At 32.0% G+C, this 27,001-nt stretch overlaps 1 protein-coding gene and 1 long non-coding RNA gene across 17 annotated transcripts in view; both read right to left on the bottom strand.

Annotated features, from left to right (window-relative positions):
- Positions 1–631: 631 nt before the first annotated feature.
- LOC127732214 (uncharacterized) lies at positions 632–3,011 on the bottom strand. 16 transcript variants are annotated; one of them, XR_007996133.1, is made up of 6 exons: positions 2,585–3,011; positions 1,623–1,731; positions 1,532–1,568; positions 1,241–1,369; positions 1,025–1,132; positions 632–807 (listed from the first exon to the last, which is right to left on the bottom strand). It is a non-coding gene; the product is annotated as an uncharacterized LOC127732214 (long non-coding RNA). The 16 variants fall into 16 exon arrangements; XR_007996141.1 differs by having other exon boundaries at positions 1,532–1,585; positions 1,640–1,731; XR_007996146.1 differs by having other exon boundaries at positions 1,532–1,731; positions 2,531–2,601; positions 2,656–2,703.
- Positions 3,012–4,500: 1,489 nt separating this feature from the next.
- The window catches only part of LOC127732206 (rapamycin-insensitive companion of mTOR-like), a 56,013-nt gene continuing 33,512 nt past the window's right edge, over positions 4,501–27,001 (bottom strand). Inside the window, exons 21-35 of the mRNA XM_052241291.1 lie at positions 26,868–26,994; positions 25,305–25,469; positions 24,620–24,775; positions 22,389–22,495; positions 21,997–22,084; positions 21,280–21,372; positions 19,652–19,758; positions 17,384–18,985; positions 16,630–16,798; positions 13,345–13,402; positions 12,473–12,598; positions 12,017–12,172; positions 9,017–9,140; positions 8,456–8,594; positions 4,501–7,572 (exon numbers count right to left, since the gene is read on the bottom strand). Coding sequence (XP_052097251.1) covers positions 7,465–7,572; positions 8,456–8,594; positions 9,017–9,140; positions 12,017–12,172; positions 12,473–12,598; positions 13,345–13,402; positions 16,630–16,798; positions 17,384–18,985; positions 19,652–19,758; positions 21,280–21,372; positions 21,997–22,084; positions 22,389–22,495; positions 24,620–24,775; positions 25,305–25,469; positions 26,868–26,994 — 3,325 coding nt within the window. The 3' untranslated portion in view covers positions 4,501–7,464. The remainder of the gene's footprint in view (positions 7,573–8,455; positions 8,595–9,016; positions 9,141–12,016; positions 12,173–12,472; positions 12,599–13,344; positions 13,403–16,629; positions 16,799–17,383; positions 18,986–19,651; positions 19,759–21,279; positions 21,373–21,996; positions 22,085–22,388; positions 22,496–24,619; positions 24,776–25,304; positions 25,470–26,867; positions 26,995–27,001) is intronic.

The raw sequence follows: 27,001 nt of genomic DNA, 5'->3' as shown, positions 1-27,001 counted from the left end.
ATACTATAAAAAAGTATATTCATAAATATTTCCTTTTAGATCTTAAAATAGCATAGTTAATGGAAAAACTAATAAACCATTTTCCCAATATTTTATGTCCAATACTAACATAATTTTACTAATTGCTCCCTTTAGGAATTGCTTCACAATTATTTTACAAAATTTAGCTCGATCTTTTGATGAAGAAAACTTATATTAATCAAAAGTGCCTGCTTTTATGATTTACATGAATATTTGTAAAAAAAAATTGCTTATAAATAGCAAGGAATTTTATACATTTAAGAGCCTTGTACCTTGTTTTATTTTAAAATTCTATCACTGAATATTAAATATATGTTAAGACTCAGATCGACGTCTTATTTCTTATTATCTCTAATCATCAAATCCAAGTCTTATTTTAACATCATGTATGAATGAAGTCTGACACAGTCTAATCTTATCAACACCAAATTCATAAACATATGTTTAAAGTTCTGAATTGATTTTTTGTTATTGTTTTATTTTGCCTGAATAGACAACATGTAATATGGTGACTGAAGAAGACTCGTGAAAAAGACCCAGCAAAAATGAACAACAAAGTAAAATGACAAAATATGGGGTAAATAAACTCATCATAGATAACAGATAAATGACAACAAGACAAGAAGAATATATGGACCTTAAGATTATGCATATTGAAAAAGTTGATCCAGTCAACCTACAAAGTTGCACCATTCCATGAATATTCATAGTTTTGAAAATATGTCCTGTGTTTATGATGTCATTTTTGTTTCTACAATGTATTACATATCAATACCAGGTAGACACCTTATCCCGGTCAAAGCCTAGAGCTCAGATTACATATTAATACCAGGAAGACACCTTATCCAAGTCAAAGCCTAGAGCTCAGATTACATATTAATACCAGGTAGACACCTTATCCAAGTCAATGCCTAGAGCTCAGATTACATATCAATTCCAGGTAGACACCATATCCAAGTCAAAGCCTAGAGCTAAAGATTACATATAAATACCAGGTAGACACCTTATCCAAGTCAAAGTCTAGAGCTCAGATTACATATTAATACCAGGTAGACACCTTATCCAAGTCAAAGCCTAGAGCTCAGATTACATATCAATACCAGGTAGACACCTTATCCAAGTCAGAGTCTAGAGCTCAGATTACATATTAATACCAGGTAGACACCTTATCCCGGTCAAAGCCTAGAGCTCAGATTACATATCTATACTAGGTAGACACCTTATCCCAGTCAAAGCCTAGAGCTCAGATTACATATCTATACCAGGACGTAAGACACCTTATCCAAGTCAAAACCTAGAGCTCAGATTACATATCTATACCAGGTAGACACCTTATCCAAGTCAAAGCCTAGAGCTTATATTACATATTAATACCAGGTAGACACCTAATCCAAGTCGAAACCTAGAGCTCAGATTACATATTAATACAAAGTAGACACCTTATCCAAGTCAAAGGCTAGAGCTCAGATTACATATTAATACCAGGTAGACACCTTATCCAAGTCAAAACCTAGAGCTCAGATTACATATCTATACCAGGTAGACACCTTATCCAAGTCAAAGCCTAGAGCTCAGATTACATATTAATACCAGGTACACACCTTATCCAAGTCAAAACCTAGAGCTCAGATTACATATCTATACCAGGTAGACACCTTATCCAAGTCAAAGCCTAGAGCTCAGATTACATATCTATACCAGGTAAGACACCTTGTCCAAGTTAAAACCTAGAGCTCAGATTACATATCTATACCAGGTAACGTGAAGGTACCCAAATTGCACCTATTGTGACAGTTTTTTAGCCTACTTTTTTTATGATCCTGACAAAAGTTTCCATTTTATGTTTATTTTGAAGATGTATCCTTATTAATTATATAGTAACATCAATTTAATTTTGAAACCATATTGAATCATAGACAAATGGGTTTGAACCGACCTCCAAACGATCCAGGATTCCGTAATGAGGAGTACCCAAATTGCATCCATGCTTAAATTCACACCCTTAAAAATTGAATAACAAGATGTTTTGTTCCATTTCTTCAAATATTTAGAACAACTTGACATTAGTCCATGCTTACTATTCATTTATTAAGAAATGGATGCTTGTAACATATTTAATTTTCTAATTTTTAACAGATGACTTTTTGAGAACGTCGCATGGTGACGTTTCCGTAGATTTACTTTTTCAAGTGAATGCTTCATTTGTTGATATTAACTGTGAACGTTTTGTGTATATTTAAATATATTCAGCTATGTTGAAATACATGTAAAATGTCAACTCATAAAAATACAAATTGTTTAGTCTCAAAGAAATCTTGTAAGATTTCCGCAGCTATTTCTGTTGAATAGGTGCAATTTGGGTACTCGGTGCAATTTGGGTACTGTGACTTTAGACACCTTATCCAAGTCAAAACCTAGAGCTCAGATTACATATTAATACCAGATAGACAACTCATCCAAGTCAAAGCCTAGAGCTCAGATTACATATCTATACCAGGACGTAAGACACCTTATCCAAGTTAAAGCCTAGAGCTCAGATTACATATCTATACCAGGTAGACACCTTATCCAAGTCAAAACCTAGAGCTCAGATTACATATTAATACCAGGTAGACACCTTATCCAAGTCACAACCTAGAGCTCAGATTACATATCTATACCAGGTAAGACACCTCATCCAAGTCAAAGTCTAGAGTGCTGAGGATCATTGGTTGCTGCTTCTCTGCAAAATATGCAACATTAAGAAGTACCACCATAGACATGTCAGTTAAAAATATCATGTCTTAGTAAGGTAATAGGTTTTCTTTTTACAAAAAGTTAAACAAGTCAAAATTGAAAATCAACAAGCATTCTGTGTGTATTGCCTGGCAATACATAGTCCCCTACCGGTTAAAAATTTGTTGTACTGGAACAAAATGCTAACTTGATCTATAACTTGTCATGGTGTAAACTATATAACAAATATCAAATCAATATCTTCAAGCATGACAAAAAAAACAACTTAATCTGTAACTTGTCATGATTAAACAATAAATCAAATAAAATGCTTCGCTGAGTGGACAAAATATTCAAGCTTGATACTGTCTGAATTTGGATTGTGATCAAATTTTTGACATAATATAGGTTTCGGACACAAAATAAATGTGGTCAAAGATCTTAAAAATTTGAAATGGGACATTTAATTTACCTAGAATGGTCTGATATCCAAAATCTAACAACATGGTTAGATTCAGCATTTAAAGAACACCAGTAATTTAATTTTAGTTGAAATCAAACAAAGTTTAATTTGGGATCCTTCAAACCTTAATATGAACTAATTTGAAAACAGGGCCCAAAATAAAAATCTAAATGCACAATAAGATTCAGCAAATCATACAGCCGCAATAATTCAGTTTTTGATGAAATCAAACAAAGTTTAATTTTGGACCCTTTTGACCTCAATGTAGACTAATTTAAAAATGGAGCCCAATATCAAAAAAATTATTCAAGGTTAGAATCCCAAAAATTAAAGACTTAATTAATCCTATCGAAATTGGTTAAAACATTTGTATTTGTTTTCAATTGAAGATTTCTTGCTATTGTGCAATACTGTGCTAATGCCCAATACTATGTAATTGAAGATTTCTTGCTATTGCGCAATACTGTGCAATTGAAATTTTTTTTGCTATTTCGCAATACTGTGCAATTGCAGATTTCTTGCTATTGCGCAATACTGTGCAGTTGAAGATTTCTTGCTATTGTGCAATACTGTGCTATTGTGCAATTGAAGATTTCTTGCTATTGCGCAATACTGTGATATTGCACAATACTGTGCTATTGCGCAATACTGTGCAATTGAAAATTTCTTGCTTTTGCCCAATACTGTGCTATTGAGCAATACTATGCAATTGAATATTTCTTGCTATTGCGCAATACTGTGCAATTGAAGATTTCAAAAATGACCCCCCCCCCCCCCAAAATTGGAAAAAAAATCCCCCCAAATTTTGGCAATTAACCCCAAACTCAATCCCAGCCTTCCCTTTGTGGAACCTTATGGTACAATTTCAGAGAGGTCCATACACTTACACACAAATTATTGTCCGGAAACTGCAAAAATGCTTGTTTTTGGACCCTTTTCTGCCCCTAATTTCTAAACTGTTGGTACCATCACCCCCAAAATCAATCCCAACCTTCCTTTTGTGGTATTGAACCTTCTGGTAAAAATTCATAGAGATCCATTCACTTAAACTAAGTTATTGTCCGGAAACCAAATGTGTCTTCTGACAACAACGACATCATAGCATTATACGATTTTGCGGTCATATAAAAACCAAATTTTTATTGGACAAACAGACATAAGAGAAATCTTACTTCATAATGACTTCAGATTGGACAGATTTGAGGAATAGACATCAATTTCAGACTGGACATCGACCTTAGTCCAACATATATAAAGAAAAATAATAGAAAATGACCCTGTGAAAGAATGAACTATTAAAAAATGATTTACAAAATCAACATTTACTTCTAGCAATAAAACAACTTTCATTCACACTGACCATTACATAGAAAAGATTTTTATTCTTATAAAATGAATACAAACTGGTTGTGTGTATGTGGTAATATAACCGTTCTTACCCTCACGGAGGATAAATTGTCACAGCCCTATTAGTTCTCCGTAAGTATCATATATATCATTATCTTACTTCTTTAAAAAATATACAAAATATCAACAAATCATAATAAAATATAACTGTACTTTCAACAAATTAGGACATACATTTAATGTTTAACATACCTCTGCTTATTATGATACATACAGTTGATTAGAAATGTGCACATGAAAAAAAATATAAATTACAATACAATGTAGGCTATTATGTCAAACATTCAAATTATTTAACAAGAGTTGACACACTACCAGTTTATGTCTCACCTGCTTTTATTTTGAATAGTGTAATGGTAAATCAAGGTCTACAAAAAAATTTGAATAACAAATGATAGTTGGTATGAGAAAGGTATTTCCTGCCATATAGTACCATGAAAGTCTTGCTCCCTTTAACTATTACTATTGTGAGGGGAGAAGAAATTTAACTACGAAAATGATGATCACCAAATTCATTTATAAATGTTAGATTACAATGTATTGTATTTCAACAAATCAAATTCATCCCCAAAAAGAATAGAAACCCATTGAAACTTTAATGAGATAAAGATATGTCTACTAACTTTTCAAAGTATAAATAATTTGTTTATCATACCTTAACTAGGAACTGAGAAAGTAAGAAGAAGACAACATATAAAATGACTATGTTTGATAATTATTCTTTGACCCTTTATTGTGAAAATATGGAGAACTTTCATAAATCTGTCCAGTTCACTAACCTTTCTTAATCTAATGCCCCTAATTCTTAACACTATCAATTTATGCAGTTTTAGGATGAAGTAAATACCAAATATACTTTTATTCATTTGCTTTATGGATATATTATCATAATCTCATACTGAAACCCTTTTATATAGCTGTTGAAAGATCAAAATGAATGGTCTGTATATCAGTCTTAAATGTTAAATTTGACATGAACAGCATGTCTTTACCTCTACCTATCTCAACTGTTAACTACTAGATAAAATAATGCACTTTTAAATTCACCTATTTGAAACTGCAAAACAATGTTTCTTGAATAATTACAGTACCTGTTACAGGTTGAAATAACAGAAGGATTTTATAAGCTTTAAGTTCATTTACCTTAAACTTAACTGCTGCAAAAAAAAATTCAGACAAAATGGCTTCATTTTCCCTTTCTGATACATACAAGCTGGCAAGATTAAAACAAATGGTCTTTTGAATTCAGTTTTTTAAGTAAATGTAATTGATGTATCTGCACATACTGTCAGCCTATGTATCAAAAACATATATAAATATCTGCACATATACACCAAGAAAAATACATGTAATATTTGACTAGATATTTAAACCTTTAAAACAAAGTGCTATGTAAAACCTAAACACAGTAGGCAATGACTTCAATGGATGTGTGATGTAAACATTTGTGGCTGGGATATATTACAAGATTTGAGAATGAATTACATTATTTAAAATTTCAATATTATGTAAAAAAAATTTATTGCAATCAAATCAGTACAGTTTGTTACACAACTTAAAAAACCTGCCAACTGCTAATATTAATTTAAAAATCAGGATGTGTGGTCTGACCAAAGACCAAAGGATATCAAAACAAATATGATAATTTTTCCTTATCCAAGATCGTGCCACAGAAATATGATTTTAATAAGTATCATTTTTGTTTAAACGGCTGCTGAAAAGAACAAGGATTTGATCATAAGAAACATAGGTGTAAAGTTTATAGTTATCTCAATATTAAGCTAAAACGGAAGCTGCATTAATAATAAATTTTTGTAAAAGCCTCACTTCTAGTCATATATTAAATAGCAATAAAAAAAAAACAGAACTTATCGTGGAATGATTATACACAAATTACAAGACATACCATTGTATTACTCATTATTGCTTAAAATGTAACTGACTTGAAGCTTGGCTCCTTATTTAACCCTTTACATGTTAAAATTGATTAACTTTTTAAATTAATCACAATCTTGTATAAAATCTCGAAAAAACTGTTCATAACAAAGTTCATCTCATTGCTAAATAAATATTTACATATTTCATTCAATAAAAACTTTTTGGCATTTATTACAATAAATATTGTCTGTACAAAATATCACAATAATGAATTTGTCTCTTCATACAAATCTCCTGAAGATATCACAAAAAAAAATAACACACTGGCCTTCTAATAGAAACATTTCTTTAGATTTCCATGTTATACCAGCTTAAAGAGATATACAAACTATAAGTCTCCAAGTAACATAACTTTCCCTTTTAACATGTAACCTGGTTATACAGATTTAACACTGTAATGTATAAAAGATAAATTTTATGATGACAGACAACAATCATTCGTGATTGTATCCATTTTGTGGTGAAATTTATCTTTTGATATTCTAAATCTAAAATGACCACCAGTCCTGGTATTTTAAATTTTACATTAAATTGAGAATTTTTTTTGCAGGTTTTATTATGTTGAAAAAAATGCCAGAGAATGAGTATCGTATTGATTAGAGCTGACATTCTATATTTGAAAGCATTATCTGTATGTAGCATTTCCTGCAATTGCATTAACTAATCAAGTGCATTTTTCTCAACTTTTCAACAGTCCCAAAAAGTAAATGCACAGAATTATTTTTAAATTGAAGAACAAACTCTGAATTGTCAGGACAGTAATCAGTAGGTAATTCATAGCAATTGATTTGTAGTTTAAACATCTTTTTATCAGAGATTGTGGTGATTTCTTTGGTTAGTTTTATCTTGTAGTTCTGAAATATTTTCTCAGCCACTGTTTTCTTTTCACCATTCCTACTTGGTTCATGTAAATGTTTTAATTAGAAATCTTTTTCCCAAACACTATCCAAGTTTTCTTGTCTCCCAACTCTCCTTGGGTCATGTATTTCTGCATTTACACCAAGTATTGATTTAGCCTCTTGCAATATCTGCAAAGTTAATTTTAACTGCATGTCAAAATGTTATATCAATTAAAAAATATTAGTCAATAATGTTTCAAATATCTGTATCTGGAGTATTATAATTACAACAGACAAAATGCCCACAATATTCAAAAAAGATGAGAGATGTCTAATTGTCTTTCACCAACAACTTATTGTAAAAGAACAACACACAGATACAGTGAACAGACAATTGCTTTTAAAAAGTTAGTAGAGTAATACAGAGTTCAGATATCAATATTAAGATGTAGACACGAAGAAATGGGGTGGTAAACAGCACTTACAATGGAATCCCCTGTGTCCGCATGGCTGGTGATATCGCACATTACCTGATTTTGTCATATCCACAATGTAACACAAACAGAATCGTTCTTGTTATTGTTTTAGTCTTCCATAGGGCCAATTAAGATTAAAATTGATAAATTCAAGCATAAGTTTATAATTTCAATCACATGATTAACAATATTTAGCCATTTTCCATAAAAAAAATAACATTATCAGATAAAAATTGGTTTTACAAACAAATTTTGCTCCGCATCCTTGGCAGTCTGTTTGGTTCAAACTGAACTATACTTCGTAGTATAAAATCTTTCCTGTATTCAAAATTAGCTATTTTTAGAAAGCATGCACAAAATCACCGGACATTTGAAGAACTGTCAAAACAGGGGTTTCCCCTAATTTTGGAAACACATTACATTAAATCCTAAGGGTGAAACCATACATAAAGAAAAATTCATGAAATTAAAGTATGTCGTGAATTTGTTCACACAATATTATCCGATTATTGGTTTTATGAGATTACCAAAGTGAATCCAAAAGATTTCGGTGCACGAATACTTCAGACTGCACCGTATTCTATTTCAGAACATACCTGATCCATATCAAACTCATCAAACAATTCCTGTATAAATCTTCTGGCAGTCAATCTAAAAGAACAAGTTCCTAAAATGTGTATAACCTCTGAGAAGAAACATAAGTCCTGAAAAGCTTTCGGCACTTTCTGCTTTAACCTGAAATACAAAATTATATGATGAAAGAAAAACTTCAAAGTCATATGATAATTTGACAATTAAAGGTAAACAAGGGTGATGGCACCTTGATAGAAGGAGTCCTAGTATTCAAACTTACATGTAATTGTTCTTTCCTCTTAAATAAGAAGACTATTAACAATGTACTTATCAGAAAGAAGTCTAAACATCCTGCACATCTTTGTTGAATTTGATATACACAATTGCCACATGGTAATAGATGATCTACATTAAACTTACAAAGGTCAATTTAAACATTTAGTATAGAGAATTCTGTCTAAAGTTAAACATTAACGGTAGTATCCAATAAAATTTTCAAAAAGCTTTTAAGACAAAGAAATTAATAAATCAAAATATTTTTTATATCTTAAACATTTTAAAGTAAGTTTGATTATCATACTTACGTTAACAAACCCTGTTCTGAAGACTTGACATTGATAAAACTACTGAGACTGACAACAAACTTCTTCACTTCTTTACGTAACATTGTTCTGCCATTGACACTTTCAAAGTCTATCTTCTTAGTTGCTAAAATAATACATTTATTCTTAAAGTCTTCAAACTTAGTAGTAATTCAGCAGGTTGTACAACATTAAAATGTTTATGTTATATTCAAAACAAGAATATTTCCAGCTAAAACGATCACGTTTCAGTTCAGTGAACCAAGAGACCAGAGTCAAACCTTAACTAAGCATAAATTTCAAAAAGTCCCCATTATAAGGAACATTTGTACTGAGTTTCAAGCTGATGTGATCACAATTATATGGTTTACAACCTAACTTTAATCAAAATGTTAATATGATATGGGACTGACTAAAGGAAATAAAATGCTCCGCAGGGCGCAGCTTGATATGACCGCAGAGGTCGAACCCTGAACAGTTGGGGCAAGTATGGACACATCATTCAAGCTTGATACAGCTCTGAATTTGGATTGTGATTAAATATTTGACACAGCATAGGTTTCTGACACAGAATGAATGTGGTCTAAGAACTTAAAAATTTTAAATTGGACATTCACCTATTATGGTCCAATATCCAAAATCTAAATACATGGTTAGATTCAGCATATCAAAGAACCCCAAGAATTCAATTTTTGATGAAATCAAACAAAGTTTCATTTTGGACCCTTTTGACCTCAATGTGGACAAAGTTGATAACGGGGCCCAAAAATCAAAAATCTAAATACATGGTTAGATTCAGCATATCAAAGAACCCCATATATTCAATTTTTGTTGAAATCAAACAAAGTTTAATTTTGGACCCCGATTTGGACCAACTTGAAAAATGGGCCCATAATCAAAAATCTAAATACATGTTTAGATTCAGCATATCAAAGAACCCTAAGAATCCAATTTTTGTTAAAATCAAACTTAGTTTAATTTTGGACCCTTTGGACCTTAATGTAGACCAATTTGAAAACGGAACCAAAAATTAAGAATCTAAATACACGGTTAGATTCGGAATATCAAAGAACCCCAATAATTCAATTTTTGATGAAATCAAACAAAGTTTAATTTTGGACCCTTTGGACCTCAATGTGGACCAATTTAAAAACGGGGCCCAAAATCCAAAAACTTAATACACGGTTAGATTCAGCATATTAAAGAACCCAAAGAATTCAAGAATAAAACCCCATTGAAATTGGTCAAGAAATAAGCAATTTATACGAAGTATCTTCTTTTGCAAAATACTGTGCAATTGAATATTTCTTGCTATTGCGCAATACTGCACAATTGACAATTTCTTGCTATTGCGCAATATTGTGCTATTGGATATTTCTTGCTATTGTGCAATACTGTGCAATTGAAGATTTCTTGCTATTGCGCAATACTGTGCAATTGAAAATTTCTTGCTTTTGCACAATACTTATTATATAATAATTTACACATCCTGTTTAGTGTGTATCTCCTACCATATCATTATTATTTGCTTTTAAATATAAATCAGAAATAACCAACTTAAAATAGAAAATTTTAAAAGAAAAAAAAAAGGAAAAAAAAAAAAAATCCCCCCCCCCCCAAATTTTTTGAACCCCCTTATGATTCCATCACCCCCAAACTCAATCCCAGCCTTCCCTTTGTAATATGGTACTTTGCAGTACAATTTCAGAGAGATCCATACACTTGAACACAAATTATTGTCTGGAAACTAGAAAAATGTGTTTTTTGGCCCCTTTTTGGCCCCCAATTCCTAAACGTTATGGGCAATTACCCCCAAACTCAATTCCAGCTTTCCCTTTGTGATATGGAACCTTGTAGTACAATTTCAGAAATATCCAAACACTTACACACAAGTTATTGTCATGAAACTAGAAAAATGCTTGTTTTTTGCCCCTTTTTTGGCCCCTAATTCCTAAAATTTTGAGGCAATTACCCCCAAAATCAATCCCAGCATTCCCTGTGTGATAGGGAACCTTGTGGTACAATTTCAGAGAGATCCATACACTTGAACACAAGTTATTGTCTGGAAACTAGAAAAATGCTTATTTTTGGCCCCTTTTTGGCCCCTTATTCCTAAACGTTTCGGGGATTAATTACCCCCAAACTCAATTCCAGCTTTCCCTTTGAGATATGAAACCTTGTAGTACAATTTCAGAAAGATCCATACACTTTCACACAAGTTATTGTCATGAAACTAGAAAAATGCTTGTTTTTTGCCCCTTTTTTGGCCCCTAATTCCTAATATTTTGAAACAATTACCCCCAAAATCAATCCCAGCATTCCCTTTGTGATATGGAACCTTGTGGTACAATGTCAGAGAGATCCATACACTAACACACAAGTTATGTCTGGAAGTTACAAAAATGCTTATTTTTGGCCCCTTTTTGGCCCCTTATTCCTTAACTGTTGGTACCATAACCCCCAAAATCAATCCCAACCTTCCTTTTGTGGTATTGAACCTTATGGTAAAATTTCATAGAGATCCATTCACTTAAACTAAAGTTAGAGTGCGAAAACCAATGTGTCTTCGGACGACGCCGGACGACGAAGACGACGACGACGACGCCAACGTCATACCAATATACGACCGCAAATGCGGTCGTATAAAAAGGTGGAAAAATTGACAGAAAAATGAAAAGACTTGAAAACAATATCCTCTTTCTATAGTTAGTGGTGCATTAAAAACAAAATCAGAATTTTAGATATTTTTGCTGTGGAATGAAGTCTTACTTTCAACGCAAGTCTTTGAACCAGACATTGTCCCCTATTGGATCATAAAAAATATGAATAAAACAATCAAGTAACATATTTTCAAATAACCAGTATCCTCCTTTAATCTACTAAACATGGTGTAGAACTGCAGAGAAGTACTAAACACGATTTAGTAGCATTACAGAGGAGTTTCAAATGACCAGTATTGTCCTTAAATCTATCAACCATTGTGTAGCATTACAGAGAACTTACATGATTCATTACTTGTCATACTAGTAACACTACCAGGTGTCGCTGATGATGGCTCGTTACAACTGTCCAGCCTCGTTCTCGTTTGTTTGTAGATGGAGGATAAAGATTTTGTTTCGTCAACTTCAGCCCTTGCTGCTTCTATTTCTTCACCTACAGCTGGAATTAATTCAAATGATACTGACAATAATTTCACTTTGTGTGTGTAAATCTGATAATCTGATAATTTCAGAATATCAAAATAAACAGAATAAATTTTCAATTTTTTGTGAAAAAAATCTACTGTGTGTACCACCTACTTTAAAACATTAATTTTCATGAAAGTAAACATTTGTAATACTGCTGTACATATTAAAGTTAAAAAATTGTATGAATAACTCAAAAGGGCACAAATCTTCCAATTTCCAATGTTTGTACCTTTGTTTTTACATAAACTGTAATTAAAAATGTATATCTTACCATCATCTTGTTCTTTGAGAGCATTGTAATCGTGTCGTAACTGATGACAAACTATACATATAGCTGTCTCGTGTTCATCTGTGTCGTACGTTGTGACTGAAGAGTGACGTGATGCACTACCAAAACCTACAAAATTTATTTAAAAAAACTTTATAAATATACATTCTGTTACTCAAAATGGCCAAAGTCATTGTATGATAAAAGCTCACAGTTGTCTGCTTAATTGATTATAACTTAATAATGGATTGAGTCTCTTTCTAAATGCATCCAGAAAATACTACATAATCAATAAAAATATGAATGAGGTCTACCTTATAAAAATTCTACAAACCAATTATAGTGTAAAAATTATTTATCATGAAAACTTAAGTTGACACTAGTTAGTCACTGATATATGAAAATGAAGCCAAAGACCAGGGATGTACGTCAGATAAACTCTCTATGCAAAAATATGTGTTAGCTAGCTCTTCTATTGTTTGAAATGCTGTATATTCATGTACTTTTGTGTGAACCAATTTAGTGGAATAAGGAAAATTTCTAATAAATTCAGCATACAAGACTATAGGAAGTTATTATCTCTTTGAACATTTAAAATTGTTCAGATACCTATGAAAATGAGCACACCACAAATAATTATGAATATACAGTATTAAACTTCATAAAATCTGTTCAAGCAGTTACTGTCTCAGCCCTGGATAACAATTCCTATATTCTGATACTTTACTTGCAGGCAAGATAATATTTCAATGTTATCATTTATGAGAAATATAAAAAAAGCAGAGCTGATTATTACAATACATAAAATGTGATTTTGCATTAATATCCATATAGACCAGGTTTAATTAATTAGTGAATTAATTAAATTAACTAACCTGATGACTTTCTGCTTTCTACCCCAGAATGTGATCTTTTATCTTCTCCTTCGTGAACCTACATTATAAGGTATCAAAGTTCATATATTTTCACTAAAAATTAATCAATATATCTATTGACTTGATTCTTGTGAAAACAGCTGTTTGTTAAACCCAAAAGACTGAATTGTTTTGCAAAGTCAGAGGCTAAGTCTGAGGTCAACAGCTGTTGTTGAAGAACATTTTATTACTGTACAAGAAGCATTTGTATGTAGGCAATATAAGTTGATAAATTGCAAGAAGGTTTTCAAGGTATCGCTGGAACAAGTTAATAACTAATAAACTGTTTTAGATTACTGTAGATCCAACATTACAAAACTGTCACCCTGGAACAGTCCTTTTAAAACGACTGTGTGAGGGCTATATAGCCAGTCAAGGTCGTTAAACACACCCATCAGTCCTTTTAAAACAGCCATTTCAGCAATAATTTCTAAAACAGCTGAAACAATGTTGTATGATACAAATTTGAGAAGATGTTTATCATTCTACCTATCAGGTACACACACTTTCCTGAGCCTAATTTTATTCTAATTAAGAGTCTAAAAAAAAAAAAACCCAAAAAACAACTTGGAAACTGTAAAATAATATTACATTTAAAACACTATATAAAGCTTTGTCCACTTTAATCAAAGTAGTAAAAAAGTTAATACTGTCCTGAGTGGTTAATAATTTATACTGTAATAAAATGCTCCGCAGGGCGCAGCTTGATACGACCGCAGAGGTCGAACCCTGAACAGTTGGGGGAAGTATGGACACAACATTCAAGCTTGATACAGCTTTGGATTTGGATTGTGATTAAATATTTGACACAGCATAGGTTTCTAACACAGATTGAATGTGGTCTAAGAACTTAAAAATTTTAAATTGGACATTCACCTATTATGGTCCAATATCCAAAATCTAAATACATGGTTAGATTCAGCATATCAAAGAACCCCAAGAATTCAATTTTTGATGAAATCAAACAAAGATTAATTTCGGACCCTTTTGACCTCAATGTGGACAAAGTTGATAACGGGGCCCAAAAATCAAAAATCTAAATACATGGTTAGATTCAGCATATCAAAGAACCCCATATATTCAATTTTTGTTGAAATCAAACAAAGTTTAATTTTGGACCCCGATTTGGACCAACTTGAAAACTGGGCCCATAATCAAAAATCTAAATACATGTTTAGATTCAGCATATCAAAGAACCCTAAGAATTCAATTTTTGTTAAAATCAAACTAAGTTTAATTTTGAACCCTTTGGACCTTAATGTAGACCAATTTGAAAACGGAACCAAAAATTAAGAATCTAAATACACGGTTAGATTCGGCATATCAAAGAACCCCAATAATTCAATTTTTGATGAAATCAAACAAAGTTTAATTTTGGACCCTTTTGACCTCAATGTGGACAAAGTTGATAACGGGGCCCAAAAATCAAAAATCTAAATACATGGTTAGATTCAGCATATCAAAGAACCCCATATATTCAATTTTTGTTGAAATCAAACAAAGTTTAATTTTGGACCCCGATTTGGACCAACTTGAAAACTGGGCCCATAATCAAAAATCTAAATACATGTTTAGATTCAGCATATCAAAGAACCCTAAGAATTCAATTTTTGTAAAAAATCAAACTAAGTTTAATTTTGGACCCTTTGGACCTTAATGTAGACCAATTTGAAAACGGAACCAAAATTTAAGAATCTAAATACACAGTTAGATTCGGCATATCAAAGAACCCCAATAATTCAATTTTTGATGAAATCAAACAAAGTTTAATTTTGGACCCTTTGGACCTCAATGTGGACCAATTTAAAAACGGGGCCCAAAATCCAAAAACTAAATACACGGTTATATTCAGCATATTAAAGAACCCCATGAAATCAAGAATAAAACCCCATTGAAATTGGTCAAGAAATAAGCAATTTATAGGAAGTATCTTCTTTTGCACAATCCTGTGCTATTAAATATTTCTTGCTATTGCGCAATACTGTACAATTGACAATTTCTTGCTATTGCGCAATATTGTGCTATTGGAAATTTCTTGCTATTGCGCAATACTGTGCAATTGAAGATTTCTTGCTATTGCGCAATACTGTGCAATTGAAGATTTCTTGCTATTGTGCAATACTGTGCAATTGAAAATTTCTTGCTATTGCACAATACTTATTATATAATAATTTACACATCCTGTTTGGTGTGTATCTCCTACCATATCATTATTATTTGATTTTAAATATAAATCAGAAATAACCAACTTAAAATGGAAAATTTTAAAAGAAACAAAAAAGGAAAAAAAGAAAAAAAAAGGAAAAAAAAAATAAATCCCCCCCCAAAATTTTTTGAACCCCCATTATGATTCATCACCCCCAAACTCAATCCCAGCCTTCCCTTTGTGGTATGGTACCTTGCAGTACAATTTCAGAGAGATCCATACACTTGAACACAAGTTATTGTCTGGAAACTAGAAAAAAATGTGTTTTTTGGCCCCTTTTTGGCCCCAAATTCCTAAACGTTTAGGGCAATTACCCCCAAACTCAAACCCAGCTTTCCCTTTGTGATATGGAACCTTGTCGTACAATTTCAGAAAGATCCATACACTTAAACACAAGTTATTGTCATGAAACTAGAAAAATGCTTGTTTTTTGCCCCTTTTTTGGCCCCTAATTCCTAAAATTTGGAGGCAATTACCCCCAAAATCAATCCCAGCATTCCTTTAGTGATATGGAACCTTGTGGTACAATGTCAGAGAGATCCATACACTAACACACAAGTAATGTCTGGAAGTTACAAAAATGCTTATTTTTGGCCCCTTTTTGGCCCCTAATTCCTTTACTGTTATTACCATAACCCCCAAAATAAATCCCAACCTTCCTTTTGTGGTATTGAACCTTGTGGTAAAATTTCATAAAGATCCATTCACTTAAACTAAAGTTAGAGTGCGAAAACCAATGTGTCTTCGGACGACGCCGGACGACGACAACGACGACGACGACAACGCCGGACGACGACGACGCCAACGTCATACCAATATACGACCACAAAAATTTTTTTGCGGTCGTATAAAAAATGCTGGAAATTCATAATCTGTTTATCATATCAATTTGAGAGTTATTTTCAATCAAATGCATGTTTTTTTTTTTAGTGTTTTGAAAATTACTGTGACAAGTTCATGTCAAACTTATTATAGAAGGGTCAAACTGTTTCGTCTCACATGACATTACACAAACAATAGGAGCTACAATAAGTTCTCACCTCAAATATCATATTGATATCAACAGGTAATGTAAGACCTAGGAACTCTGCCTTTCCTGTATGGGGTTTACGTTGTAACAATATGGCCTTCGGTGAAACAGAAAATGGACTAGATGGTCGATCTTGATCTTGTAGTGATACAGTACTAGAGTTTCTTGGTATAGTTGCACTGTAAAATAACATTCATATATACCTTAGTAAACCTTGTTTGTTGAAAATTTCCATTATATTTACTGCTAAAAATTTACATACATCACAAGTCTAAACGAGCATAGCCTGTTTATAGTGTTATTGGTAATTTGATATAAAGAGAATGAAATAATAGACAAATATATACTAATTTACAATTTTTCGAAATAGATATATTATATAACAAAGCTAAAAATTAGAGATTGACAACAAACAAAAAGCTGTTATTTTGTTATGACATCTGTTTAAAACTTATTATGTGCTGTAATTTGTGAAGAAAACATATATCTAAGTAAATGAACATCTAAATCTATTCAATATAAGTACTTTGTTTGTTTGTTTTGATATACTAACATTTGTATCTGTTTGATGTGTATGACTCCAAGTTATTTTAGAGTTACATAGTGCCTTTAAAAACAGTTTTCATAGCTATACTACTGAAAATAGTCGGAGTAACTGATCATTTGATCAAAAGACTTTTGACAAATTAAGTATAGATGCTTATTTCTGAGTATTTCATGTGACTGTTTTACAATGGATGTTCCCCCAAAGTCTTTTAAGTTACCTTAATCCCTTGAGAGCTAAATGATCAAATGACATCTTTGATTCTATGCTTGATTGCCTGCTAAGTGTACTGGAAGGCACATCCTCTCCATATAACATTCCAATACCTAATTCTGATTCCATATCGGAACTGTATGTTCTTTGCCGCCGTAATGACCTCCATGTTGAATAGCCTAATGCATCCTGGGTAGTTGTATACATAACTGCATTTTCAGCAGATATATTTTCAGACATTCGAGATGAAGGTAAAATGCCATATGCAGGACTAGCTTGTGATTTTCTGAGACTAGGAATACGGTTCAAGTTTAATGATCTCCTTCTGTTAATGGACGGATGAATACTTGACTTTTCTTGAGAGCTTTGTCTCATTATATTTTCTAATGATGAAGAACTTGCTATAGGGCTTAATGAAGCTATTTCACTAGATGCACCACAATGAGCTCCTGATTCTAACGATCCTATTCCACTGGTTGTAGAGTCAGTATTAAAACTGTCTGTTCTACTTTTACTTGTTTTTGAACTATCACTGCTGTTGCCTTTTGATTCCTTTAAATAAGATGGCAAGTTAAAACTTGCTTCTTTTATATGGTCTTTTTTCCTTTCTGGGACTTTGTGGTCTTCATCCTCCTCCTCATCTGAACCAATTCTAAAATTGCATTTTTTTACTGAAACAACAGGTTTCTCTGGTTCTACAGATATATGAATGGTTGTTGGCGGTGAACGATTTATAACCACACTGTCCTGATGTTCTAAGTCAATACTAGGTAATTTAATCACAGGTATGACTGATACATTCACGTTAAATGATCCACTATGGCGGTGAATATTTTCAGCACTTTTACTGTTGCTATTGTTTACATTGTCTTGTTTAGTACTCTCACTTGGAGGCACTGAGCCAACAGTCGCACTACGACCTCTCATTACAGAATCAAGTCTTGACCCTTTTAAAATCCCAATAAGTTCTAAATTTGATTTTTCTTTACTCTCCGTAGCAACTTTATCTGGTTCAATTGTTGCCTGTTTTTCAGGAACAAGTTTTGTTTTTTGTTCTGATTGAACTTTTACCATCAAATCTTCCTGAGAATGCAAAGTGGCATGTTTTTTCTCCATAAATCGTTTATCTGTATCATCACTTGAACTTCGTAGCCTATCTGAACGGACAGCAACACTTCTAATTGACTGTGGACGTAATGGTAATGTATTAGCTCGTCTAGAATCATGTGGCAGTGTTCTGACACGATTGTTTATCTTATGAGGAATGTAGGCAGATGAGTCAAAGTTTGAGTTTTTATCACAGCTTTGTTTTGAATCACAACCATTCTTCCCTTCCTCTTCAATAAAAAACAGACTCGATGATAAAGCACTTGGGGAATGAATCTTATTAATATCTATATCTCGTATGCTACCAGCCATGCTATAATTACTTTCACTTTTAACATCCTGAATGTCATGTAAATGATTGAAATCTAATAATTCTGTCTTATCCTCAACTACCGGCCACATTTCCTCTCTGGTTCTCCAACAGGATTCATAACCTAACTCACTCAACAGTTGAGCACCCTCTCTTGTACTGGCTAATAAACCAAGTACATAAAATGCTGTTCTGTAATGTAAATAATTGTTAAATGTAAACATTTTTTTCATAATTCATGCTACCATGTGAAAACCATTTCCAGATATTACTATTGTAATAGTATGATCCTAATATTTAACTTTTATTGTCATGCATTTCACATCTACATAATTATGTAGACAAAGGAAGGCTATTTTATAATGTTTTTATAGCTAACAGTACATATTATTTTCTTGTATCTTCATACTGATTACAAGACCACAGTTTTAAGAAATTTCACAAACTAATTTACATGGTCATCTCTAATAATGTCCTACTATTTTTTTTTATAATACTCTATCTGTTCATATAACTTTTGTTTAAGCAGCAATGTTTGAAATAAATTAACTGTTAGAACTTATTTATTCATTCAAAAAGAAGGGTTTTTCTACAACCACAAGTAACATGAAAAAAACCTACAAAAATCAAGGAACAACCATTTCATTGGTGTTTTTCATTATGACGTGTGTATTCATAAGTAAAGTTTTCTTTAGTATTTCAATTGTTTTTGTCATTCTTCATTTCTTTTCATACCATTGTAAAATTGTATACATCTGACAGCAAACTTAAAGTCGAAATCATAAAATTTAATCCAAACCAGGAGATAAAACATATCAAATACATTGTCTATAACTTAAAATACTTTGTATAAATTACCCTCTTAAAGAGAAAACACCACACTCTTCTGCCAGCTTAATAATCTCAGGTAGTAAACATTCCTCCTCCAACCATTGTATACCCCATGTAGAAGTTCCTATGTGACCCTGAAAATAAAATCATCCAGTCTCTCAAAACGTTTTCAATAATCTAGTAAAGGACAGAATATTTCAAAACGTTACATGCTTTTCTGGATTCTAAATTTTAGTTTTGTTTATCATGGATAAAAGGAGAATGTACCCATAGGACACAGATGATTCCCCTCTGGAATATAGCAATATAAAGGGACATAACTAGAGAACTGTAAAAGTAATACCACCCATAATCAAACTTGATCTGCGTTTTGTGGTAATAAGCATTGTGTATAAGTTTCATAACATTTGATTGAGGCAAACTAAAGTTAGAGAATGGTAATGAAAAATTTCAGCATTTTTCCATTTATAAAGGGGCATACAACCAGAACGGTAAAAGTGACGCCACCCAAATTCAAACTATGTCTTGTGGTTATAAGCATTGTGTATAAGTTGCATAACATTTGGTTGAGGCAAACTAAAGTTGAGGAATGGAAACCAATTTCCAGACGTGGAGACGGACATACCAACAGACAGACAAGAATAAACCTTAATGCCCCCTCTACTATGGCGGGTGGGGGCATAAAAAAGTATAGGTATGATAAGGCAACTAAATTTCAGATCTTTAAATTAATTTTTATGTTTGAGAAACGGCTTTATCCAAAACCTATTTGGCACTAGATGTGTTATGCAAAGATTTTGTTGTCAGTCAAATATAATTTTGGGTGTAAGAGGCGATCGCTCATATTTAATTTATCAAAAACAAAATGTAAAATGGCTGTTTTTGTAAAATTTGATGTGAATTGTGAAGGAAGGCCATTTGGTGACCCGTAATTGCTCACATCTTTGTCCTTTAGTTTTTAATGAATAGTTGTCTCATTGGCAATTATACATTCTTTATGTGCCTGTCCTAAGTCAGGAGCATGTAGTACATTTGTTGTCCTTGGTTCATGCCTGTCATATTTGTTTTTCATAAATTGTTTTGTTATAAATTAAGCAGTTAGTTTTCTTGTTTGAATTGTTTCACATTTTTCATGTCAGGGCCTTTTATAGCCGAATATACGGTATAGGTTTTTCTCATTGTTGAAGGCTGTACAGTGGCCTATAATTACTTACTACCACTTCCTTTTAACTCTAGTGGATACTTGTCTCATTGGCAATCACACCACATCTCCTTATTTTTATATACATCTTTTTTTTTACTGTAGTGAAGTGACCAGACTAAATCATCCCATTTATTTATAGATATAAAATTTAACAAAGTTCTGAAAAGTATTGAAATATTTGACTATTCTTGCAATTTCTGGAAACAAGTAATGACTTTCCATTATTTATATCTATTTAAAAGATATAGTAGAATACTGATTTGACCATATGTAATCCATTATCAAAAACAGGATAGGATTTTCTACTTTATTTACATGTTATAAAAAAAAGCCAAAATGGCATTTTCATAGTATTAAATTTGTTCCTTGTATTACACACCAATATTTTTATAAAATTTAATGTTAAATAAAAAGAGTCAAGTCATCAAAGCATACAACATTCTATACTTACCACAACCCATAAAGCAGTCTTAAGTTTGGTCTCATCTTCGTCTGTTATTAAATACTGGCATTTAACACACTCAAAATATTCTTCAATGTACTCCTTAAAATAATTAAGAAAAATATTATATTCAATATCAAAGAGCCTGCAATTGATTTTTCGAAGAGGGGAAGAACATCATAAAAAGAATAACTTGAATTACCAGTATAAACTTCCTGAAATTTTAGTAGGCATTTCAACTTCAAATAAACAGCTGTATGCCAGTCCACAAAATCAAAGCATGTAGATTTGAAACAGAATATTGAAAGAACAAAAAATGTTAAGAAAGGCTCACAAACATGTTTGTGGAGAGTTGTCTCACTGGCAATCATACCACATCTTTTTTTTTATATTTAGCACTGTCACATTCTTTATACGCCTGTCCAAAGTCTGTTATTCAGTGGTTTTCATTGGTTGTGGTCAGTTTTTTTTGTTTTTCACCGTTTTAGCATAAATCAGGCCAATGGTTTTCTTGTATGAATTGTTTCACATCTTGTCCTTGACCAAGAGGAGATGACTCTGTGGAAAACTTTCATTTGGTTTGCAATAATTTGACTACCGTAATTGTATATATACAGACCATCAGACCACTATTTTTTATAATTTGGTGAAACTTGATTTATAGCATTTGGTAAAATCCACTAAGTTTTATTTTTATACAATACTGCAACTAAAGACCAACTTTACCTGTTGTTTCAGAAGTTCAAATCCATCTTTATGTTGTACTAACTCTCCATACAAATGTACAGGGAGGAAAGCATCCTTCTTTGGTCTTCTGTTAAACAAACAGGAATAATTAGGAAATTGCTTTCTTACATAACATGTATTAGAATAATTTCTGTGAATAATTTATTTGACAAAGAATATAGTTTTAAGGCACAATGTATTTCATTTTCTGGAAGTTTAATACATGAACTAATATTGTAACATATAAGAAATTGAACCAACCTATTGTCAATAGACTCAATGGTATAGCAATAGACATTTCACAGATTTTATCAATATTGTAAATTAAATAAGTTTGTTTTATCTTACAACTGAAATGATTTTTCTATTTCTTTTTCTAAATAACTGCTTACGATTGACTAGATCTCCTGGTAAATGATCCTTCATACGTTTTCTCATACGTTGTCAAAGCTTCATTTAGTCGTTCTTCTACTATGTTCACATATTTGGCATTATACGTCTGGAAAATGTGCAACATAAATCACTATACGAATACAAATGTTTCATTTTGTTAGTATAAAAACTTTTAATTGGTTGTTTGTGTATTCAGATAAAATTTATGTGTTTTGGCGGCTACAGTTTATAGATATTGTTGTTTTTAGTGTTAATTCTTCAGTTTTAAGACATTGTTGTTTTTAGTGTTAATTCTTCAGTTTATAGACACTTGTTTTAGTGTCAATTCTACAGTTTATAGACATTGTTGTTTTTAGTGTTATTTCTACAGTTTATAGACATTGTTGTTTTTAGTGTTATTTCTACAGTTTATAGACATTGTTGTTTTTAGTGTTAATTCTACAGTTTATAGACCTTGTTGTTTTCAGTGTTAATTCTACAGTTTATAGACAATGCTGTTTTCAGTGTTAATTCTACAGTTTATAGACAATGCTGTTTTCAGTGTTAATTCTACAGTTTAACCTTGTTGTTTTCAGTGTTAATTCAACAGTTTATAGACCTTTTTGTTTTCAGTGTTAATTCTACAGTTTATAGACAATGCTGTTTTCAGTGTTAATTCTACAGTTTATAGACATTGTTGTTTTTAGTGTTAATTCTAGTTTATAGACATTGTTGTTTTCAGTGTTAATTCTACAGTTTATAGACATTGTTGTTTTTAATGTTAATTCTACAGTTTATAGACATTGTTGTTTTCAGTGTCAATTCTATAGTCTATTTATAATTGTTTTCGTGTTAATTCTACAGTTATATACATTAGGGCTATTCCAGAAAAAAATGTATGGGAGGGTTGGACGGCAGTTTATCTTTTTTTGCATGGGTTGTGGTGGTTGGAGCATGGGTTGTGGTGGTTGGAGCAAATGTAATTTTGTGGGTAGTTGTTCTTCTCCACAATTTAATTAGATGGGTGGTTGTACATTAACTTATTAAGATTTGGAAGCTTTTGTATATAAATAAAATAAAATATAGCTTTATAAAAGGTGATGAAACAGTAATGAATCTCGGAAAATTTTTATGTTTTTTTATTTTTTATGTGGAGTTATTTCCCCTTAAAATGGATTTTCTTTAAAATCAGTTTTACTGATTATTGAAATACACAAAAAATTTATTCTACTTTTCAACTGCAAGAAAATGATGTTTTAATGAAAAGGATTCCAGCTTTGAATTTTTTGTTTTAAAAAACTTCATTTTATTGAAAAAAAATTTCATAATAGACCACTATTTTAGATTTGAATATTGTAATTATAAGAAATATACCATCTTGCTCAAAATTCTTGATATACTATTCCCTGCAATGCCTTTGTAAATTATTTCATGGAATTTTTGTTAATTTGGTGGAGGGGAATTTTTACACAAAAGTGGTGATTTCTGGATTTTTGACTTAGAAACTCCTAACCCTTTTTACAGTTGAAAAAGCCATACCACAGTTGGAATCTACCCTTTATATTTTGATATAGATTATATAAAAGAACAAAAGGAGATCTGAAGATTGAAATTTTTCAGCCTTAGTATCCTAATTCTACAATGGTTGTGTTGAAAGTCATTAAGACATACATACTTAAAAAATATACTAGTTTTTAAGTAGACCATATCAATTTCTTACACTGCTGTATTGACTTTCTTTTTTTTTTGTTTGAATTAGATGGGTGGTGGTATCAAACCTCTATTTAATTGTTTGGGTTATGGGTCGCCAAAAAAATCAAATTGTATGGGTCATGGGCATTAAAAAAAAGTGCCTTCCAACCCCCCCCATACATTTTTTTCTGGAATAGCCCTTATTGTTTTAGTGATAATTCTAGTTTAAAGACATTGTTGTTTTTAGTATTAATTCTACAGTTTATGTTTAGGGCCCAGCTGAAGCCCGCCTCCAGGTGCAGGATTTTCTCGCTGTGTTGAAGACCCATTGGTGGCCTTGGGCTGTTTTCTGCTCTTTGGTCGGGTTGTTGTCTCTTTGACACATTCCCCATTTCCATTGTCAATTTTATTGTTGTCTTCAGTGTTAATTCTACAGTTTATAGACATAATTGTTTTTAGTGTTATTTCTAGTTTATAGACATTGTTGTTTTAGTGTTTTAAATTCTATAGTTTATAGGCATTGTTGTTTTCAGTGTTTGTGAATTCTACTATATCAAACCTTTCTCCATTTCAGTAGTTCACTGGTTACATAGTTAGCAGCCAATAACGTCTTAAAGCCTTTTGGTGTAGATAACAGTCTACATAGTAACAACACTCCTTTATCACCAAGATGTAAACATGATGGACGTAGCTTTAGAAGTGAATTTAGACATGTCTGAAAAAGGTTAATTATTGAAACTTTTGTGTTTGTACATATATTTAAGTCATACCTATTTCAACATATTTCGTGAAAACAAAATTTTGTCACAAATATTTACACAGAAATGCATATAATTTCAGTTATGACAAGAGAGTTTTTATGTATAATGAAAAAAGTACACATAATCTTAACTGAATAAAATAAGAACAAAAGTCACATAATATATAGATATAATCTTTATAATACAGAGAACATAAAAATATATACGGATACTGGTAACTGTGAACTTATTCACTGGATGATTTGAGACCTTTGGTAAAGATTTTTCACCTCACATGGATAAACAATAAAGAGCATTCCTTAAAATTTATTAAACACACATTGCTTACTCTAACTTGACTAAAAGTAAATTTCTAATTGATATTTAATTACTGCTTTTAGTTGCTGCTTAATAGAGCTCACATATAAAATACAGTAACTTTTTCAAATGACTTTTTTTCAGTGACTATACTAACAAAATATGAAATGAAAATGCCGAACTTACATCAACTTCACATGCTTCTTCCAAAAGAGCTATAGCAGCCATTGCTGTGCTTGTTGACTTGTCATACAGCTGAGTGACTATTAACTCCATTCCCCAAGTACTAAACCCTGGAACACGCGATCTTAGTAATACTCGTAAAAAATTTGTAGTGTATAGCCTTGATGTCTGAAATAAAAATTGTGTTTATCATGTATATAGACAAAATGACATTACATTTATTGTAGTGTGCCTTTTTAAATGGTGATGACAGAAGTCAAGACTAAATTCTTACCATTTCTATATGACTGCCATACAAGTGAGAGGTTAAGCTAGCTATAAAACTAGGTTTGATCTACCATTTTCTACATAAGAAAATGCCTGTACCAAGTCAGGAATATGACAGTTGTTTTCCAGTCGTTTGATGTGTCTGAGCTTTTGATTTTGCTATTTGAGAATGGACTTTCTGTTTTGAATTTTCCTTGGAGTTCGGTATTTTTGTTATATTACTTTTTACATTGTTTTCAATTAATGGATTACATATGAGGTTTAAAATGATATTATTACCTCAATAAATGATCTATGAGGTTTGAATATGATATTAGTACCTCACTAAATGATCTATGAATTTGATAAAGATATAAACAAGATATGTTTACCGCTGTGAATGGTTGATGAACCCTGACTAAGATATCATTACCTCTGTTGATGAGATATGAGCCCTGATTAAGATATTATTACCTCTGTTGATGAGATATGAGCCGTGGTTAAGATATTATTACCTCTACGGCTGATACCTCTGTGGATGAAATATGAGCCCTGGTTAAGATATTATTAACTCTGTGGATGATACCTCTGTGGATGAGATATGAGCCCTGGTTAAGATATTATAACCTCTGTGGATGATACCTCTGTGGATGAGATATGAGCCCTGGTTAAGATATTATTACCTCTGTGGATGATACCTCTGTGGATGAGATATGAGCCCTGGTTAAGATATTATTACCTCTGTGGATGATACCTCTGTGGATGAGATATGAGCCCTGGTTAAGATAATATTACCTCTGTGGATGAGATATGAGCCCTGGTTAAAATATTATTACCTCTGTGGCTGATACCTCTTTGAATGAGATATGATCCCTGGTTAAGATATTATTACCTCTGTGGATGAAACCTCTGTGGATGAGATATGAGCCCTGGTTAAGATATTATTACCTCTGTGGATGAGATATGAGCCCTGGTTAAGATATTATTACCTCTGTGGCTGATACCTCTGTGGATGAGACATGAGCCCTGGTTAAGATATTATCACCTCTGTGGCTGATACCTCTGTGGATGAGATATGAGCCCTGGTTAAGATATTATTAACTCTGTGGATGAGATATGAGCCCTGGTTAAGATATTATTACCTCTGTGGATGAGATATGAGCCCTGGTTAAGATATTATTACCTCTGTGGCTGATACCTCTGTGGATGAGATATGAACCCTGATTAAGATATTATTACCTCTGTGGATGATCTATGAGGTTGTTTTTTATAATATTGCCTCTATAAATGATCTATGAGCCATGATTCAGAAATTATTACCTCAATAGAAGAACTAAGAGCCTTGGCTAACACATGTCTTGTATTGTTATCCCTGCTGTAATTAAGGCTTGATACTGTCAACTTTACATAACTGTCCTGATTCACAGATGAGACAATGTCCATTAAACTGAAAT

Source organism: Mytilus californianus, unplaced genomic scaffold, assembly GCF_021869535.1.
Source record: "Mytilus californianus isolate M0D057914Y unplaced genomic scaffold, xbMytCali1.0.p SCAF_1, whole genome shotgun sequence".
Lineage (NCBI taxonomy): Eukaryota > Metazoa > Mollusca > Bivalvia > Mytilida > Mytilidae > Mytilus > Mytilus californianus.
Note: the sequence above shows the minus strand (reverse complement) of the source record. Positions and strands in the feature narration are given on the sequence as shown.